The following is a 20811-nucleotide window of genomic DNA, read 5'->3' on the forward strand; positions in this document are numbered from 1 at the left end:
ACAATATAGAGCTTGTGTCAAGGCTTTGAACGTAGTGCCTTGTTTGTGGGCTGTGGGGGGATTGTTTATGCAACACTTACTGTATGTGAATTATAGACAGGGGTTGATTTATATGAAATTTGGAAAGTGCACAAGAACATTGTAGCACCAGAAGTATTGACCGGCTACATTTTGAAATTAGTTTTTATCATTTTTATTCATCGGATGAATTAAATCAAATCAATATAAAATAAAAATCAATAAGGAATGTATTTCTTGGAAAATTACGTAATTTGCCTTTATTTTATGTAGGCTGGATGAATTGTTTTAGTTCTGTATCCTCACTATAGACCAGCAAGAAATATAACATGATTTAATAACAATTGAAGTATGCAATTAATTGCAATTATAATATTATGCAATATATATATATATATATATATATATATATATAAATAAACAAATAAATAATTAAACCATTATACAGTATATATATATGTACTGTATAATGGTTTAATTATTTATTTGTTTATTTTTAATGAAAGGTTTAGCCTAACTATTAATCCAACATGACTCAGACACCTTGTTAGTTTATTGTGAATGTTTTGATTTAGGTTTTTTATTTTGTTTGTTTTGATGTGTGGAGTGCTGTGTGGCCACTTTTTCTAGCGGCCAGGCTTCCAGGGGGGTTTCCCTCAGTGAGAAGCGGCTGGAGAGAAGTGCATTGCAGGGGAAGTTGCGGGCTGGGTAGTGCATCCCTGGTGGCGTACGCTTCAGCCTTGGCAAGTGTCTTCCAGTCTGTTCCAAACATGGGCTTTGGCCAGCCACTCTCCAAGGAAGAGAGCGAGCAAATAGGGAAAGAGAGGAAGACAACCAAAGAGAGGGAGTGAAAAAGTTGGCTGCCAAATTGAATCACCCCATCTTTTTTTTTTTCTCCAATCGTCCTACTGCCAAGATCATGGAGACTTTCTATTTTCACTCATTCTGAGGGAGAAGGGAAGAGGGGGGTTTGAGACGAGGCTTCTCTGCCCACAGCGTTATAGTTGGTATCGGTGGCCAGCCAAGCACACACCCCTGTGCCATGAACGGTGCAAATGTCGCCCGCCATTTATTGATGCTCTGTGGATTTACTAAGGGTTGTGTTTATGGTAAAGTTGACAGTTTGTGGCCCAATAAATACAAGAAAATCTGTATTATAATAGTAGAGGAAGCTATTTTGTGGCTTTTATCCCATGTCTGGTAGCTTTGATGCCATCTAGCCTACATGCTAGTCTTGAAAGAAACATTTAGCATTTAGTCTTTTTCTTTTGGACCAACAATAAGTGCACCAATCTGGCACTGTGCAAATTTTGTCCAGTCAAATTCTCTCTAAAATGAGAACGTGAATACTAAATCATGAATACAACCTGCCTTTAATTAGTAATAGCAAGTAGTAAAGCATTGTTTGTCATTGCTTTTCTACTTGGCTCAAGCTGTCAAGTGTTGTTTTGTTGGACAGTAATGTAAAATAAAGGCTATTTTTGAAAACCCCGACTTTCTGTTTTAATGGAAAGTACATCAAAATGGTTCCCCCAAACCTTTTCATGGTATTATAAATTGTGTTTGTAAAATTTAAAATGACGTCTTTCTATTGTAGTTTGCTTTTTGTGACTCTGGAAACCTGTTTGTGTAACTCCTTTGTATTGGGAATTGTTGTGTAGTCTTGGGGAGCTACACTCCCTGTCTGAATAATGACTGTAGCAAGCATTGACACCTCCATGTCAGTTGGAGATGGACTACCTGGCTTCAGATGGTAGTTGTTGTAAAGACAGGTGTGTCCATGATCCTGACAGCAGTGAACACTCTGCATGTATGTCGCACGTCTGCAGCTGGAGCCTGTCAGCTGGACTCTTGGAGAGCGATGAATTACGGCATGCACGTACGTACACACATAGACTCCCGTGTCACAAAAGGAGGGTCTCACGGTACTCACTAAGATTAGATCTCTGGCAAATGACAATCAAACTGACAACACTTTTTTCCGATTCAGTACCGTGTCCTCAGACACAGCTCCACTTCGGCAGGAAATCAGGCCTGACAGAGGTCAAACACAGGCATTCTTCTCTCCTTACAGTGCTCAGAAACAGGGATAACAATGCCAGTACTACCTATTGTGTTGTTCTCCTGGACCCCAAGGGCCACATGGAGAGCCCTGTTCATTTTTTAGACTATATTTGTTGAAAGATCTCCACTGTCAAAACAAGGACAAACTCTTCTACCTGTGCCACCTTGTGTGTTCCACTAGAACAAGCAAGATACGCTCTAAGACAAAGACAGGATGTGTCTGCAGCTTGCGGAAGAAGGCATCGCAACAAAATGGCTTTTTGTTTAAACTACTTTTGGCCTGGCTGTTTCCAAAGGTCTCATTTTTGCCTAATCACTACATTCTGGTATTTTAAATTCAGTCTCACTGTTGAAGTCTAATGTATTTCAGTTTGGTTTTTGTTCTTTTCTTGTTTGGTGTTGCGGATATTCCCCTCTCCTCATACTCCCTTGAGGAATCCGTGCTCACACAGACACTTGACCCACTCGCGATCTTTCTATTTCTCCACATCAGGGCTACAGGAGGTCGCGGTACACATTAGATCCCTGACAGCTTCGACTTCTCTCTCACAGCCCAGCTATTTAGAGAGGGAGAGAGTGAAAGAGTACTGCAGAGAGTAAATTGAAAGTGGCCCCAGGGCTGTATATTTCACCATATCCCAGGGGAATTCTGGGATTCTGATTCTCTCTCTCTCCCTTCCTGGGAAAAGGCCAAGAACTTTTTCTCCTCCTCCTCCTCCTCATCCTCCTCCTCCACTGCTTGCCTTTTCCTAGAAACTGTAGTTCATATCAGGGGAGTCAAGAAGCACAGTGCTCAGGAAGAAAGAAAGTGTTTGCCTACAGGCCAGGGGAATATGGCTTTTCCCATAGAGGAGCTGCTAGATTTGAGGATGGTCCACTTTTTCCTTCTCTCCCTCTGAAACACTTTGACCAGCCAGAGAGAGAGGGATGGAGAGACTAAGGTTATGTTCCAGTGCCCTGTCTAGTAGTCTAGGAAGCATATATGTTTGGTCCGAAGGGCACTGCAGACTGCATAGAGAACAGGTGTACATTGATATATCACAGGAAGTGAAGAGGGAAATTTACCCAATAGTCATTGCGCACCAACTTGATACTACACAAACCTTGGCTGAAATAACTGCAGAGCATAAGAGTTGCATGTGATATTAAGAAGTAAAAAAGTGCATGACGGATTATATTAATTACTAATATAGTAATATACTAAAGTTTGATGTAAATAACTGCAGTTAACATAACATTATATAAATTAAACAAATATATTTTTTAATATTACTCAGTATATGTGCATGCTGTGTATTTTTTTGGTTGTAAGAGTGCTGCACTGTTAGCTTAGCTTAGCTGTTAGCTATTTAAATGGTGTGCACTCATGAACTTCTCTATTCGGTCACTTACAAGGTTACATTTGAGTTTGGATGTTACCCTTTGTATACAGCAAGACAGCTAGCTAAGTTTTGTAGAAGAGCCATTGACTTTTCTATGCTCTATGCTAGATTTTTATTAAACACCATCCATATCCTGCATCAGCTAATAATGATATCTTGTTCCCAATGCCCCCGCCAGTCCAGGGGGAACAAGGGTTCGAATAAGCCTGGAATGTCCCGCTTTTGTGTCTTGGTAACGGTAGCTTGGCAATCCAGACAGCTTGTCTTACAGCATTAGCACAAGAGCTGATTTACAAGTTCAAGTAAGGAAACATAGAATTCCTTTATTGATAGCTTTTGTTATAGTCTGGTTTAGCTTTATATTTGCAGGGGGGAATTGCTCAAGTCACACTGACAAAAGAATAATTGAGACTCAGGAAGTTTTATTGCTTTTTGCCGGGTTGCAATAGTTGGTTTACTGTACCACAGTGATCCCATAATGTCATCGCTGGGCGACCGCAGAGTGGTTTCTTCTCATTTTTGCACACCCTGCACTGGTGTTTGAGCTTGACTAAAGCACATCAAAGCTGTTAGGGCTCCCTACTTTGGTCCTTGTCCTTAAATGTGCATTCTGTATTTCTCAAAAGTTACAGAAGAACGAAAGAAAACACACCAGTATTACTATTCAAAATCCAGACAGGATCTATAAACACGGCCTGTAACACTATCCCCTCCCGTCTCGCTTCCCGGTCCTCCGAAAACAGCAGTGTAAACAAGCGACGCTCCACGAGAGAAGAAAAACAGCACAGGCCTCAGCAACGGGCTGATCTATAGAGGAGAAGCAGAAGGGTCCTGTCTAAACACTGCCTCTTATTAAATACGGTGTGACGTAAAAGCGCAGGGGGAAAGGTCAGGGTTACTCAAACACTGCACACGGGCAGCGGCCTGACGGAAACAGACGGCTTTCTCCTCTTCCCTGCGCAGAAGAATGACAACCAGTCCTGATATGAAATGTTGTTGAAGTGTGTGTACATACCGTTCAAAAATGTTTAGGTAGTAAGAACTTTTATTAATCAAGGATGCATTAAATTGACCATAAGTGACAGTACATACATTTGTAATGTCTTAAAGGGTTAGTTCACCCAAAAATGAAAATTCTGTCAGTAATTACTCATCTTCGGAACACAAACTAAGATATTTTTGATGAAATCTGAGAGCAGAGCTGGCTCACTCCTTCATAGGCTTCTAGGTAATTTCATCTGCCGGCCCAGAAAAGTTAGTTAAGACATTGTTAAAATAGTCCAAGTGACTACAGTGGCTCAACCTTAAGTTTATCAAGCGACGAGAATACTTTTTGTGCGCAAAAAAACCCTAAAATAACGACTTTATTCAACTATTCATTTTCTCTGGGCTTCTGATGTGAGTTCACGAGAGCGCCACGACGCATTCGCGAGAACTGAGAAGATGACGCTCACGATCATTTGATGGGAAAGTGTGAAAGGTAAGCCATTCATTTTGCGGCTCTGGTAAGGCACTTACGTTTTCTCGTTGGTTTCTCACAATTCGGACATCCAGGAAATGCACACTTTAGAATCATTTTAAACACTGCATCACTGCACTTCTCAGTTCTCGCGCATGCGTCGTGGCGCTCTCGTGAACTCACATCATAAGCCCACATTGAATAAAGTTGTTATTTTTGGGGGGTTTTTGCGCACAAAAAGTATTCTCGTCTCGAAGCCTATGGAGAAGTGAGCCAGCTCTCAGATTTCATCAAAAATATCTTAATTTGTGTTCCAAATATGAACGAAAGTCTTACGGGGTTGGAACAACATGAGGGTGAGTAATTACTGACAGAATTTTCATTTTTGGGGGAACTAACCCTTTAAAATATTAAGCAGCACAACTTTTTTTTCAACATTGATTATAATAATACGAAATGTTTCTTGAGCAGCAAGTCAGCATATTCAAATGATTTCTAAAGGACCATGTGACATTAAAGACTGGAGTAATGATGCTGAAAATTCAGCTTTGCCATCACAGGAATATATTACATTTTAAAATATATTAAAACAGAAAACAGTTGTTTTAATTTGTAATAATATTTCACAGTATTACTGTTTTTACTTTATTTTTTTATCAAATAATTGCAGCTTTGGTGAGCATAAGAGACCTCTTAAAAAAAAAAAAAAAAAAACTTGTCTCTTGGCATACATTTTTTTAAAAATTTAGTTCATATTCTCTCATTTAAATCCATTTTTCTTTAAATAGCAATTTAATTTCAAGTGAAACAACATAAATCTAATTTTACTTTGATAATAAAATTATGTGTTTTGAACGTTTAATCAAATATTCAAACGTTGTTTTATGTTAACATTTGTAAAATTTTACATTATTAGAAAACATAAAATGATTCTAGATTGTTCACTATTGCATATTTTACTTGATTTACTCTTTCTCTTTTGCTTTTCCTCCCTTTTTTCTCATGTCACTCACAATTTCAGGTTTCATCATGTCCTCCATCTGTGACTCATTACAGTTCCCAGAAATTATTTCATATTTTTTCCCCCTCAAGTAATTTTTATGTAATCTGCATCATGGCCCAAATATGCTGCTCTCCAAAAAAAAATAAAAAATGCATTGCTGTAGCGGTTCTAAAACAAGTTCCTTCTGAGTTCCTCGGATAGTCCGGATAGTCTCAAGTGAGACCATGCAGGAATTCGGCACCCACCATCTCATAATGTCTGTGGCGGCCCAAAAGAAAAAAATCTGGGGGATGATACTTGTGGAAACAATGCTCCAATCCCTGGAGCTTCACCTTCCATTGATACTCCAGAAAGGCCCGTTTGTATTTCTAAATTAAGTTTCTGCCTCCTTTTATGGGCCTTCGTGTTCCTGAGCCCACTGTGTAAAGGGCCTTTTGAAAGTGGGGTTTTAACACACAATTGGATTACAGCAAAGCACTTGGTGAGAAAGCGGCGGGTTGGGACTAGCGGACCTGCGAGAAGTACAGATGGTTTAGCGCATGCATAATGAAACAGACCAGGCGGTGTGTGTGTGAGTGTATGAACGCGCCCCCCCTAAAGCCCTCAGCATGGCCTGGGAGAGGAAGAGTCGGAGGCAGGCCAGGGGGTATAATGCTCCTACCCAACCTGCCTGCTGCCGCAAGCCGGTCCTAATGATCTAATTAGGGAATCACCTCACCAACTAATTCAGCCACGTTCCTATCGGTTCGACACCGTGAAGCAACCTGTGCCCGTCTCAACTAGCCCAAGCTTGTTATCGGATGCTAAACGACTTCTTTTTACCTTTTTGATTGTTCGATAATGAATTACACGGCGGAATAACGTGTTGACTGAATCACTCCAGGTTGCTTTTCCTATCAGTTCGACACTGTGAAGTAACCTGAGCCCGTCTCAATTAGCCCAGGCTTGTTATAGGACACTAAACAACGTCTTTTTTCCTCAGTGTCCCTTTTCGATAGTTCGATAATGAATTCTGTTGTCGTATTGAGGCAGAATAACACGTTTACTGAGTCACTCCAGGTTGCTTTTCTTCTCCCACACCGAGCGGCGTTCCCATCTTTTTGATGGTGTGAGAACAAAATTAGAGATAGGCAGGAACCATCCCTCCTCTGTCTTTCAGTCGGCGGCCCATAGAGTGGCTTGTTATGCTCTTGTATAGAGGATTTAGGCCTGATGAATGGGCCTGTTTGTGCACGGTATTTAGTTGTTTGTTGTTTAGTGTCTTTTTTTTTTTTGTTTATTTCAAGCGGGAGGGTTTTTTTTGTCACCCCTCGCTCTCCGAGGGCCCTCGACAGGGGGTAAATGCAGATGTGACACACAGAGTCTGGGTCTCACGCCTCATTTACATATTTAATTAGCAATGGGCGCTGTGTGAGAGAGCACTTGGTCCACTGAGGGCAACTGGGAGAGTGTGTGAAAGTCCCCGCACACTCTCACCCACACGGCACCCGGTTTCCCGGCCCCCTTCTTTGCGCTTTCACATATCTCTGGGCTGTTGCTGGGGCGGGGGGTGTTGCTGCGTTGTTTCGGCCCACTCTTCAGATTGCCTTTGTTTTAAACTGTTGATGCAGACGGCAACGCTGAGCTGAATGCAAACAAGGCCCTAAATTGTTTACTTTGTCTAGGAGCAGATGAAGGGGCTGGACAAACTTCTTTTTTGTGGTGGTGGTGAGGGTCTGGGTTTTGCTTTATCTTCTTTTATCGAAAGTTACTTTTCCATGATTTATCATTAACTGAAATTCTAAGAATTTTTTTACACCAATTTTAGTTACATTTGTACTCTAAAGTGATGTTTGAAGTTACTTTACCATGATTCATTTATTACCGAAAATGAAGTGAGGAAAGTCATGATTCAGATTCGCCATCCATTTTGTTTTGGTTGGTCACTAGCGTGACATAAGGTAATATTTCTCCCAGCATGACTATTTTATCTCCAGTGCAAAATCAATACTCACCCCAGCGTCTAAATCATCTTAAAGGGTGTTTCTTTGCCGTTTTTGGCTGTCGTAGAAGAGTTAAAGTGAACGGGGTGAATCTTTACGAAAGTTCCCTTACTGTCTAGGCACGAAGCATTGCTATCGCAGCTAATGGCACCGTTAAAGAGCTTTCTTGGGAGAAATCGGAGCCCATCAAATTTATAGGGCCTTTTTTATGCAGTACACCCAGGTCTGAAGGCTTTCTCTCTCTAGACTTATTTCCATAAGTGCCTCGGCTGCAAATAGCACACTCAGTGTGAATTCACAGCCCAGGCCCCACTGTCGGTCTGACCTACCGAGCCGCGTGCCAAAAGGACATTGGCTAGAGTACAGTCAGACCTTTTTATTTCCGATAACTTCCCTTTGTGTCTGAATGCTAATAAATGTAGGCTGAAACTTACAGTTACGTCTGTCAATTGATTAATATAATCATAATTAATGACTTGTAGTTCGATCAGTTCCAATCCAGTTTTTTTAATCACTTTATTATTTACCATAGCGTTTTTATGTTGCAACGAATCTCATTTATTAACGTTAACACTGTCGTTTAACGCCTAGAAAGACAAACTTATTTTTGCGACGTGTGCAGTTGTCTGTCGGTCTATTGTGGCATCAGTCAGCTCCATTGAACCGGCAACACGGTGGCCTCCTGCATACACACATCTGTGTAGGGTTTCACCTGCACGGTTAGTGTGCGCTTGGCAGCCAGACTGCACGGTCAGCACAGCCATCGGTGATTCCTAGACGTTTACTACATAAGTCTTGAGATTCTGGAAACACGATTTCAAGAGACTGTCAAGTGCATGATCTCAAAGTGGTGGTGAAACAAAAGTATCACTTTCTGACTCTCTCTCTTTGTGTGTCTCTCTACAGAAACAGGGCAGTCTGAAAGTCCGAACCAGCCAAGTGATGGCGACATAAAGGACCAGCCAGAAAACGGTGAGTGTATCTGCTCACGTTTTCCAACACATCCAGAAAAATACATGTGCATATCCCGAATGATATCCAGGTTAACGGAACCATGGCCTAATTTAATACACATTCCTGATCAGTGCATGTTATTCTGAGAAAAACATTCTTAATCAAAATTAAAAAACACCTGATAAACGACTTTGTGTCTCTGATGACATCACCAAGGCCATGTGTGCTATTAGGTCATGTAAACAAATAGCAATTCAGCTGTTATTTTACCTAACTTGCATTCATGTCTGGCTCCACTGTGGTATGTAACAAGCACTTTTCACTATCCAATCTATTCCTGGCTGATAAAATCAAGCCCCTCCCCCTTTTCCTCATTGAATATCCCGTTTTACTCATAGTTCTTGTTAGCCAGATGAGCTATAGTAGGAACTAGTTTGCAAACTTTTTGCATGTCGTTTAAAACTCCAAGACTCGCTCTCTCCTCTGAGTAGATCAGCGTGAGTCTGTTTGAGAAAGCCCGAGGTGGGCGATTACTCTTAAGGGGATTGTGTTCTCGTAAACTTGTGCGAAAAGTGGCGTCTTTCCAGTGCAGGCAGAGAATTGTTCTAAACGGCCTCTTTTAAAACAAACACAGAGCAGCAGTTCCGCTGATTTTGTGTGTGTTTACAAATTATTAGCGGACAATGAAAAAGTCTGTGTCGACTGATTTACAGTTTGAGAAAACATAAACACGATGATTGAATGGAAACAGTTGCCTGTTTGCTTGAGTTTAAACAGAGAATGATGTTGAAAAGTCCCGCTTTATCCTCCCACAACCCCCCCCCCCCCCCCCCCCCACCCCCGTATCTCTTGTGTGTGTGTCCCATAATACTGTATTATAAGGCATATTTTCCTCCAAACTTAAAGATTATCGCAGATGTGCGCCATGAAGCTTGAGCTATTATTTCCACGCCCTTGTGTGTGACACCAACATCGCCCTGTTTACTCAGATTAGAGGATACAGACAGATGAGCGTGTTCATCTCTCTCATCCTGCATGTAGCTGATATTATCTTTTCATCTCTCTTTCTCTAGTTGTTGAACTGAAGATCACCCCGTTGTGCCGATATAGGCTGCACATAATCACTCTGCTAATGTCTTTTTTTTTTTTTTTTATATTTTCTCTCCTGTACAAACTCGCTCCATCTGGTATCTGTTTCTGTCGTCCGTGATCTTCGGATTATTTCCCGTTTTGATCCAAAGCAGTATAGGCCAGTCCCGATCCAGAATTCCTGCCATCCTATACAATCTGAGAACTGTTTTTAATTCACAAAACTGGTCTCGGATCAGCAACTTGACCTGGTGGATCTAAAAACAAAGTATCCAAACTGTAGTAAAAAAACTTTAACTTCTTTTTTTTTTTCACTTAAAGGGATAGTTCACCAAATATCATCATCTTCATCATTTACTCACATCCATGATTTTCCAAACCTATGTCAAAAATATTTTAATAAATTATATAATTTAATCAAATTAAGTAATTAGATTTTACATTTGAAGAGTTCAGATGCAAAAGCCTCTAAGTGCCATCTGAAATTTTCTTCTAGAATGATCATTTTTATCAAGCTCGTATATTTAAGTTAAATAATTTCACTTAAATGGCAATGCAAATTACCTATTAATTGTCATTTAAGTGAAATTACTGAACTTAAATATACAAGCTTTATAAAAATGGTCATTCTAGAAGAAAATTTCAGATGGCACTTAGAGACTTTGCATCTGAACTCTTCATTTATACACAGTATATTATATACATTTTGTGTATATGTGTATATATTTTTATTTAAAATTATTACTGTATACATTTTATGTCTCCTGAAGCCATATGAAAGCTTTGAGTGAGAGCTACAGAAGAATGGAAAATCATATTTTCAGTTCCAAAGAAAAAAGACAGTTATACGGGTTTGAAACGACATGAGGGTGAGTAAATTATGACGAATTTTTATTTTTCAGTGAACTATCCACTAACTCCTTTCAGTGCCTGTTAAACACTGTCAGACGTAGCCTAAAACCGTCACACACTTCCAACTTTCCCTGTCACCACCTCTATTTCTCCCATAATTCTCTCTCCCTCTTCTCCCCGATGCAGGAAAACATGACCAACATTTTTTTCCATGGTTTGTTTTTGCTGGTAAACCTTGACCCCTGTGCTCCATGCTACGTGCACTTTCACAAAGCGTTGCTGCTGTCTTTCTGGGACTGGGCAACCGTTGCACAATCCGCAGACTATTAGATAAGGCCAGAGGATATCCTCTCCTTTACAAGCCCAGGAGAGAGGGGAGGTGAGAAATACATTTCAGAGAGCTCAAGAAAATGGAAAAGAATGTGTGAGAGACATTACATTTAAAAATCAAACAAACCGTAAAAACAGTCTACCTCTAAAATGACTTTCTGTCTCTGATGAAATCATCAAGACCATGTGTGCTATTAGATCATGTAAACACGCATTCACGCCTGGGTTCATTTGGTACACTGTATGTAATGCACACTTTTCACTAAATAATCACTTCACACCAGAACATCCTGTTTTACTCATTTTGTGATTTCTTAATACACATTCCTGATCAGTGCCTATTATCCTGAGAAAAAACACTCTTTGTAATTCTTTATAAAAAATAACATGCTCCGAGTCACCTATTTCTATAGCACTTTATACAATACAGATTGTTACAATAAAGCAAACAGAATTCAATTCTGCTGTAAAGCAGCTCAAAAAGACAACAGTAAGCAGTCATTATTTAGGCGAAATCAGATTTGTGTTGATTCAATTCGGTTCAATAACTGTGTAAACTTTAGCAATTATGAAATGTGTTAAATTTAGCTAAATTTAATTTTAAGAGTGATGTCATCATGCAGCTCAGGATGTGAAACGGCATCAAGGCTATCCGTGCTATTAGGTCATGTAAACAAATAGCAATATATACATTGTTTTATCTAACTTGCATTTACGTCTGGCTCCATTCTGAAATGTAATGAGCACTTTTCCCTATCCAATCAAATACTTATACTTATAAAGCTCCGCCCCTTTTTATTATTGAATATCCTGTTTTACCAATTCTTGATTTCTTAATCACATTCCTGATCAGAGCAGTTTATTCTCAGAAAAAACACTTTTCATAATTCTTAATCAAAATTAAATAAGCCCTGCCTCTTTCTCAATAACTTTCCGTCACTGATGACATCACCAAGGTCATGCGTTCAGTTAGATAATGGCAAGCAAATGGCAATTTAGAAATTAACTCGCGATCAAGGTGGCCTCACCGCTCTTTTTTCTCATTGAATTTCACGTTTTAAAATCGCAAAGAAACTAAAAGTTCATTAAAATGTTGTGGGATAGTGACCAAATCACCTAAAATCTTGATGTTGAATAAAAAAAAGTTTGTTTTTGTCAGTTACCCTGAAACAGTATAGGTTTGCTTCTCTTGTGGCCCAGTGTAGTTCCACTCGGCGCTCTTGTTGCTGCACTGGAGGCTCGTTGAGGTCTCGGCGCTGCTGTGAAAGGCGAACCCTGGCCCCTCCCTACATGTGTGTGTGCGCCGCTAAAGTGGACACAGCTGGGAGTGATTATCCGTGTTGAGATATAGAAGCCCTGCCCCTTCCCTCGCCCCTGCCTCCCTATATGAGGCACTCATGGAAATGCCCTCAGTGAACTCCGGGTGCATATGCTCCCTATACTGGAATTCTAGTGACGAAGGCTCCTTCGTTCGTTCACTCTCTCTCCCTCCTCAGCTCCATTGCGTCATCCCTCGGTTTTCCAAGTAATGGTGCGCCTCACTTCTGCCCTGTATTGTTGTTGTTTCACAGTATGTACAGCTGTGTGGAAACTTTTACTTTTTGCCTTTCTCGCTCTCGACCCCGTAGCCCACTGTCCTCGTCTCTTTGTCATTTTGTAATCTACCTTGACTTCCTGCCACATGCCCTCTAACATACGTCTCCTCTCCTTCTGATACCTCCCTGAACAAACTCTATCTCACTTCTTCTCAATCTCAGGGGCATCTGTGCAGGAATGCTCTCCGGGTCTGCAGTCTTTTAGCTCATGTCAGCACTTTCTCTTGCAATGAGCCGTAGATATTACCCCTCCCTCTGTCCCTCTCTTTCTCTCTCTTTCTCTCCCTCTCTCTCCCTCTCTCTCTCTCTCTCTCTCTCTCTCTCTCTCCTCTCTGTTTTTATTATTTATTATTCTGCCCGTCCACATGTTATATGTCTCCTCATCCAGCCAGTCAAGACTAAACTCATTTCTATTGTTGGTTTTATAGCTCGCCAGCCACTGAGCAGAAGAAGTTGTTTAATAGCTAACATCACTTCCACTCAAGTTTCGTCTTGTCACCCCCCTCTATACATATATATATATATATATATATATATATATATATATATATATATATATATATATATTTTTTTTTTACAGGAGAAAGAATCTGGAGATGTCTCGTATATAATAAAGATTCTTATGTTTTGCATTAATTTACATAATGTGACTCAGTATTGAGTTTGATCCTATGCAGAGTTCTTGTTGGTGTCATATATATATATGACACCACCAAGAACTCTGCATAGGATCATAGCATCATTTGTGCTGAATGAGAGAGGTATGTTAGGCGAAGTTTATTAGTAGAACGCATTTCCCATGTTTATAATAAATGTTGTTTATAATGAATACCACTGTAATTTCTGTATACTTACATTTTTCATTCCTGTTCTGTTCTGAATACTGTTAAACTTAAACTCTTGTGGAGTAAGGGGAACTAAAATACTTGTTTGTAATTTTTTTAAACCTTTTCACTTTATTTTACCGCTATTTTATATTATTTTGACTTATAGTCAGGGGCTACTTTTACATATATATATACAGTATATATATATACATACACAAATTTGGGGGGAAATTTTTTTGACATTAAAATCTTATCCTACAGTTCTCGCTCTTGCAACTACTGCATTTCTTTTGCAATCTAGTTAGTTCTAATCTAGTGCACACTGTATGTAGAGCATTGTAAGATTGTGTCTAACTTGTGATGATTAACCTTGCCATATCAGCAGTTTCTGACAGTATGTGAGAGCAGGTCATTATGGATATGCAGTGCATATGGATATGCAGTCCACACTTGACTGTGTCCACTTTGATTCTGTGGTGTAGAATGGTTGGAAATTCAGGGTCATCTGGTTGTTTGTGGTTGAATCTGAGGCTGATATGGGTTCCTCCAGAAGAGCAGCAGCCCGCAGGATGTGTGGCTGGAGGTCCTGGCTCAGTCGTAGTCAGCACAATGAACACAGTAATTGTGGTCTGTCTGCTGAAAGAACTTCTGTCAGCCGCACAAAGAATGTGTTTGACTGCGATACAACCACATATCATACGTAAACACATATAAGATCATATAATGGTAATTTTTTGGGGCATACAATGCATCTCCCTGTTTATGTGTGTGTGCTGCAACGCACCGTGCCTCTGCCCCACTGTACAGTAGACACTCATGGGACCAGATCCAGATGTGCTCTACCCTCAGTGTCACTCTAAACACTCCCTACTCCCTATTCCCTTTCCCCACTGGGACTGTGTGTGTGTACATGTGTGTGTGTGTTACTGACAATAAGGCTGTCTTTCGTGTATTTTTTCATGTTCATTCCGATAACAGTTTTTCCTTCTCTTTCATTTTGTCTCCTAGGGCACCTTGGCTTCCAGGACAGTTTCGTCACATCAGGTGTCTTCACCGTCTCCGAGCTTGTGCGAGTCTCACAGAGTAAGATCTCCATAACTCCTTGTCCACTGAAAAAAAATCTTATTTGTGTCTTATTTTTCAGTTAAAATGTCTGAAAGTCCTTAAAACAAGATAAATTTACTTAAGAAGCAACATTGCAAAAGATATGTTTTCATACAATATCTTTAATACGAGTGTATTTTGTCTTAGCAAAGGTGGATTTGTTTTCTTTTACCTATAAACAAAGTTTAAAAAGACAAAATATGGGTCAGTGAGGTTAAAAAACATCCATAAAAATGCAGTTAATAAATAGAATGACTTGAATACATCCCTTTTATGATTAACAAATACATAAAATACATGTGTTGCTTTTCATATAAATGTATCATATACATCAAGATTTCCTAGTATATTAATTACAAAACAAGTTAAAAAAAACTCCTTAAATGTCAGTTGTAATTTCACTTTCAGCATTAAAATCAATTGATTTGAGTTTTCATATAGAACCTAAAAACATGTCAAGTTAGGTTAGTTCATTAGAAATGTTGTGTAAGGATCACAACCTTTAGCTTGGCATTTTTTAGGGATGTGAGGTTCTGTTTCACCTGTACATGAGGCCAGCCGCAGATTAAAACCACAATATCTGAAGCACCCTTGTTCAAACACCTTAAATTCATCACAAAGGTAGGATGAGGCTGGTGATTAACCAGTGTGCTGGAGGAAAGCTTCTCCAGTTTCTCAATGCTGTTTTCTGAACAATGGGCTGAATCCACTGTCCCTCCACTCATTAGAAATCGAAACACCAGCGAAATGCAGCAGTCAGCTGAAAGTGCTTCAATGCAGTGCGGTTCAACAGTACTTGGACTCTCTAAAGTACAAACTAAGTTTTTCTTTTGTGCAGCCTTTTTTAAATGTTTCTTTTAAAGTTCATATTTTGTTATCCGTAAACAAACCGTACAGTTATGAGGATGCAGTTTTTCGGATGTTAAATATTTTAGTAAAGTGAAGAAAGCTAAAAGGTAAGTATTTTCACAACTTGAGAAAACAATCAAGTCATTCCCAGATTGATAGAGTGATTAAGACAGAATGCAGAAGAAGGAAAGCAGGCTTTCCCGAGGAGGCAGGGAGCAAGGAGAGAGGATGGGAAGAGAGTAGAAAACGTGACCTTTAAAAATTGCAGACGTCCACGGTGGAGAGTGACAGAGCGCAGCGCGATCCATACGTGCCTGTCGATACCCGCTAACAATAGCCGATACAAAGCGCCTGTCAGCACTCGCTGGAGCCTTCTGATCAAAGGTGCATTGATCACACTCCTTCGTGACCTAATCCTGGGCGAAGGAGAGAAGAAGAGGGTGTCATGGGGCCCGGGCAAAGAGCCCACCGTGGTCTCACCTCGCAGTCTGCCTTCAAAAACCCTCAAAGTGCCTGCCAACGCAAAGACAGCGTCTGGAGAGAACAAACATTTGGGTGCCACCACATTCTGGCGGAGTGACAGCAGACGGGCGGAAGGAAATGCAGGGGTCAACGTGAGTCCAGCATGCATGTGTGAGGTGGTGCAAAAGGATGTGGAAAATGATTAAGGATATCAGGAGAGAGAGGAACACAGATATTAAAACTCAGCCAGAACTGTGCTGCATCAGAACTCCTGGAGTATGATGGTAACAAGATTAAGGAATATGCATAATTGATCCAGCTCTGCAGAGAGATTGGCTTTTATCCTAACATCTGTGACACACTGAGAAGAAAAGCAAATGCTGGGTGGCATATGCTGGATGTTCAATTCAAATCAAAGGGTTCTGCTCTCTTTTTCCCCCAATTCTCTTTATTCACCTCTCCTTTACACAGTCCAGTGGCTTTTAGTCGGCAGGGGGTTGCCAATGTTGGCTTAAAGAGCATATTATTCTTGAGCCCCACAGGAAGAATTGAGTAAAGTGCCATTCAAAAAAATGAACACAGGAAATGCATTCTGAGAAATGCACCACAAAAGTTGTCAACACAAACTTCGATTGTTCAAATGTTCGATTGTTTGAAATTTTTTAAAAACGTTTAAAATCTTGTGGATGTGTATATATATATATATATATATATATATATATATATATATATATATATATATATATATACAAAAGCCTCTAAGTCTGTCTAAAGTTTTTGTTTAATATTGACATTTTTATCAGGCTCCAATGTATAGGTTTCTACCCAAGTACCGGCATTTCTGAATGGGCTGAGGCTGGGATTTAGTGAGTTTGAAGTGAAAGTATTTGATGAACGTGTACTATGTGCGGAGAGCATTCACTCAATATTATTATCTCATTTTTGACATAGGTGGCTTTTAGAGGCTAGACAGATAGATAGATATGCATTTCCCAGAATGCATCACCTTTTTTGAATTTCATTCAATTCTGTAAATCCCCTTCCTGTCATTTCTATTATAATTCCAATTCAAGTTTCTGTGGGCCAACCTCTTGATATTGTTAAAAACTCCACCATCTACGGAATGGTGGGAGTGTTGACTGTCTCACCCTCCTGCATCAACCTCTTTCCTTCTTTAATGGGCAATACCATCTAAGAAGTTCAGCAGTCAGCAAAGCCCACAGTTAGCATAAGTCCTCTAACAGGATTGCTCCCGATGGAGTGGCTGTGAATTAAAGTGCTGTATGCATGCACACTCATGACTTTGGTCGCTTCTTGTGGAAGGCACAGAGATGATGCTGTTGATTGAAGTGAAGAGGGTAAGTGCACCAGATTGGAAGATGGGTAGAAGAGGTGTACTGAAGTGGCGTATGAATTGCCCAGAGGAGTTCTGTCGGGGCTTCTGTGTGGGAACGTCTGGCAGATTTATTTAAGCGAATGGGGAAGGGGTTGAGTGCAGGCTTGTGCCCGTTCGGAAGATGAAAGGTCGTGATATTGAATGGACAACGGGCTGCCTTAGCTCTTCCCTGACTATACACTATGACCTTGGCTTTGTGCACCCATTACACAATTCAGTGGCAGCCCAATCGAATCTGCTTCTGTCGATCAATATCCTATTAAAGCACCACACAAAAAAGGAGAGGAAGGGAACGAGAGAGAGAAGGAGGGGCGGTCGGGAGTAGGGAGAGCGAAATGAAAGTCTCCATAAAGTTAGCCGCTACAGCTATGTTTTTTTGTAAATGGAACTCCACATAATTGGCCAGTCGATACCAAGCTGGGGTAATTTCGGAGATTGGGTCTAACTTTCCATATCCTCCTCCCTCCCCCCGCTCCTCCTTCATCAACTATTCCCTTCTACCTTCTTGAGTCTTATAGTGTCTGTGTTCTTAAACGTTCCCAGAAAGAGCCTCTATTACCTAGAGTTTGTTTTTTCCCTACAGCTGGCCTCTGTATGAAGTCAGACACTGTCACTTCACAGCTTGGCACACTGTCAAGCTCAGGTGAGCAAGAGGACTTGTATGTTAGCCAATTTTGCTGTTGCTGCCACCCACTCAGAGCCTCTCTAGAGGAGATTGCGAGGGCTACAGAAAGAGACAGGAGATGATACAGGATTAGGATGAGGTTATTGTTATTAGTGTGCCTGCAAGAGCCTCGCAGAAATGTTGGCAAGCAACAAGGCAGTGTGGTCCAGGGGCAGGGACACCTGGAAATCCCTGAGCGAAGGCCGGGCGCTGGCACGCACCATTAAGCCATATGACCGAACAGGGGGAGCGGATGAATTATGGAGTAGGAGAGGGGCCGCCGCGGCAAAGACACTGCCGAGCAGCACCGGTGGGGATACGCCCACCAGTCTTGTCAGCACTGTGCCAACACTGGGCCAAAGCCTGCCAGTGGGCAGTGCCATCTGCAGTGAAATACACACACAGGGATTTAATCTTATAAACGATAGCTTGCCGCGAGTTGTCCTACATTTTCACATTAATAAAGATGGATAAGGATAAAGATGATCATTGAAGTTCTTTAAAAGAACTATGAAGAATCTATTTAAGTGACATGTAGTGCACAATGGTCATAGCACATAGCTTACTCTTTGCAGGTGTCAATCTAGCAACCTGCTGATTATTAGTCCTGTTCTTCAGAGTGTTTTTAACAGGAGTAGTAATATGCTGAGTCCAGGACTACATTCTCTTCTACTTCTTAACCTCCCTCAACTGGACACCGACCTGCAGACTCCAACAGCGAGGTTCCTGCTGCTTACTTTCCTCATTTGATTTGATGGGAAACTATACGGTGAACGTGTAAGGTCTAGCCCCATGCGGACCTTCTTCTCCAGTCTGAGAACTCTGAACCTATGCTGTAGGTCTATATCCACACAGGAGCTGATCCAGCAGAAAACCCCACTGAAGACCTGTCAAAGCTCACCAACTTCAGACCAGCTCTAGATGAGATCCCATCACGCTACAGTCCTCTCGCTCAATAAAGCAATGAGGAGTAAGGCGGAGGCAAGACGGGGTGAACAGACGTCCAGGGTTTTTGAAGTTGATTGCTACTGCCTTTGTTGTCAAATGCTTCAATTTGAAAATCCGGCCTGAACAAAAGCCGATTTTTTTTCTCTCTCTTTCTCTTCCTCCTCCCCCTGCTCTTTTCAAATGAATAGCCTCCCCAGCTTTTGTAGATGCTTTAGCGGGCAGTGTTTGGGTGGAGGGGAGGAGTATGTCTGTTTGTTGTGTGTATGTTAAGAGGGATTTTCAACTCTTGAGACAAGAGACTACACCAAAAAACCTCTGCCACGTCCAGCAGACTCGGTCACTTTGCTGTCCCGACAACAAAATTCCTGTAGCTTGCTGGCCTTTGGTCTGAAACATTTTTTGCCTGGTTCTCTTTTACTATACGTTTACCTTGCTATCTATAAAACTTACTACATGTTTAAGTAGGTATGCATGATATATCTGTAACATATCTGTAAATATTGGAGATATTTAATTTCATCATATTGTTGGATATTGAAAATGTTTACAATTTTTGTAATTAAAAATAGAAAAAAAAAACAACAACAAAAAAAACAACATGATTTTTCATAAATCTTCATTAATCATTTGTACCTTTGTGGACATCCACCAAGTGAGTTTTTGTCAGGTTTAGCTAACTTGTGTGGCCGATTATTTATTTATTGTTGTCCCCAATGCATAGCTAAGTAAAGCCACACACTGCACTGCCATTCCTCTGCACTAAGTAAATAGAATAGATTGAAACATTTTGCTAATGTACTTTGCGCCCAGCAACTTAAAAGGTAAAGCAGTAAAGATCAGAGAGAGAGAGAACAGAAGGGAAAGCAGAGAAGAGAGAGAGATCAATGCCGGCCTGATAGCCACAGGCTTCATTTGGAATCCTCCAAGCGAAAGCACTTGATAAAGCCTTTAAGAGGTAGAGACTGCGGATTACCTTTATGATTGATTTCCATTCCAGTCAGACAGACTGCAGTGTGGTCATTTTTCTACCCAAACTGCAGCAGCAGGGCCGGCCACTCTCGGCGCGAGGGCGCGTTTGTGTGTGTGTGTATGTGTGTGTGCGTTGAGGGCCGGCTGAGTTACTGCAGCCCAGTGCCCAGGTTAGCTCTCACACAAATTACTTCACATCCTACTATTAGCCATGCAAATGCAGCCGGCTTTACTGCTCATCATAAATAATCTGAGCCACCACTTCTATTAGAGCAAAGGACCGCCCACCCCCCCCTTAAAAAAAAAAGTTAACATAAAGAGATGACTCAGAAATTATAGCACTTCCTTTCTCACTTCCTACGTATCCAACTTTTAGCTTGTTGGCTAGTGCACTGGCTCTCTCTCCCTCCCTTGGTCCAACTTGCCCCTTTAGCTGTGTCCTCTTCCAATGTTAATTAGGCAGCCCATTACCGTGTCTATCACAGTCTTCCACGCTGTCGTCCGCCTGACTCCCCCCCCCACACACACACACACATATACATACATCTCTCTCTCTACGCCTGGGCCCGGCCTATTAGGTATGCAGGACCAGGGCCGCTCTCTTACACATTCGTGCTGTCCTCATCAAAAAATAGTGGTCTCAGTCACCATGAATATAAAGAGGCATCACGGCTTTATGTACTGTATGACAAAGGCGTTTGATAGAGCGCTGCTCACCGATGACCTACAGAAAGGGGCACGGGATATTTGCAGCTTGTGGCGACTTGTTCTGGGAGGAAAGTTTTGTACTAGTACTAGTTAAATAATGTGAGTAAAGGTGTGTTCTGTCGTTGTGTCTGTCTGTCTATATCCATCTATCTGTCT

At 41.0% G+C, this 20811-nt stretch overlaps 1 protein-coding gene across 8 annotated transcripts in view; it reads left to right on the plus strand.

Moving 5' to 3' along the window:
* The window catches only part of nfia (nuclear factor I/A), a 153597-nt gene that overhangs the window by 97914 nt on the left and 34872 nt on the right, over nucleotides 1-20811 (plus strand). For all 8 annotated transcript variants that reach the window (XM_084118080.1, XM_084118081.1, XM_084118084.1 and 5 more), the window contains exons 3-4: nucleotides 8815-8880; nucleotides 14564-14638. In XM_084118080.1, coding sequence (XP_083974206.1) covers nucleotides 8815-8880; nucleotides 14564-14638 — 141 coding nt within the window. The remainder of the gene's footprint in view (nucleotides 1-8814; nucleotides 8881-14563; nucleotides 14639-20811) is intronic.

Source organism: Abramis brama, assembly GCF_963993115.1.
Source record: "Abramis brama genome assembly, chromosome: 6".
In the NCBI taxonomy this organism is placed as follows: domain Eukaryota; kingdom Metazoa; phylum Chordata; class Actinopteri; order Cypriniformes; family Leuciscidae; genus Abramis; species Abramis brama.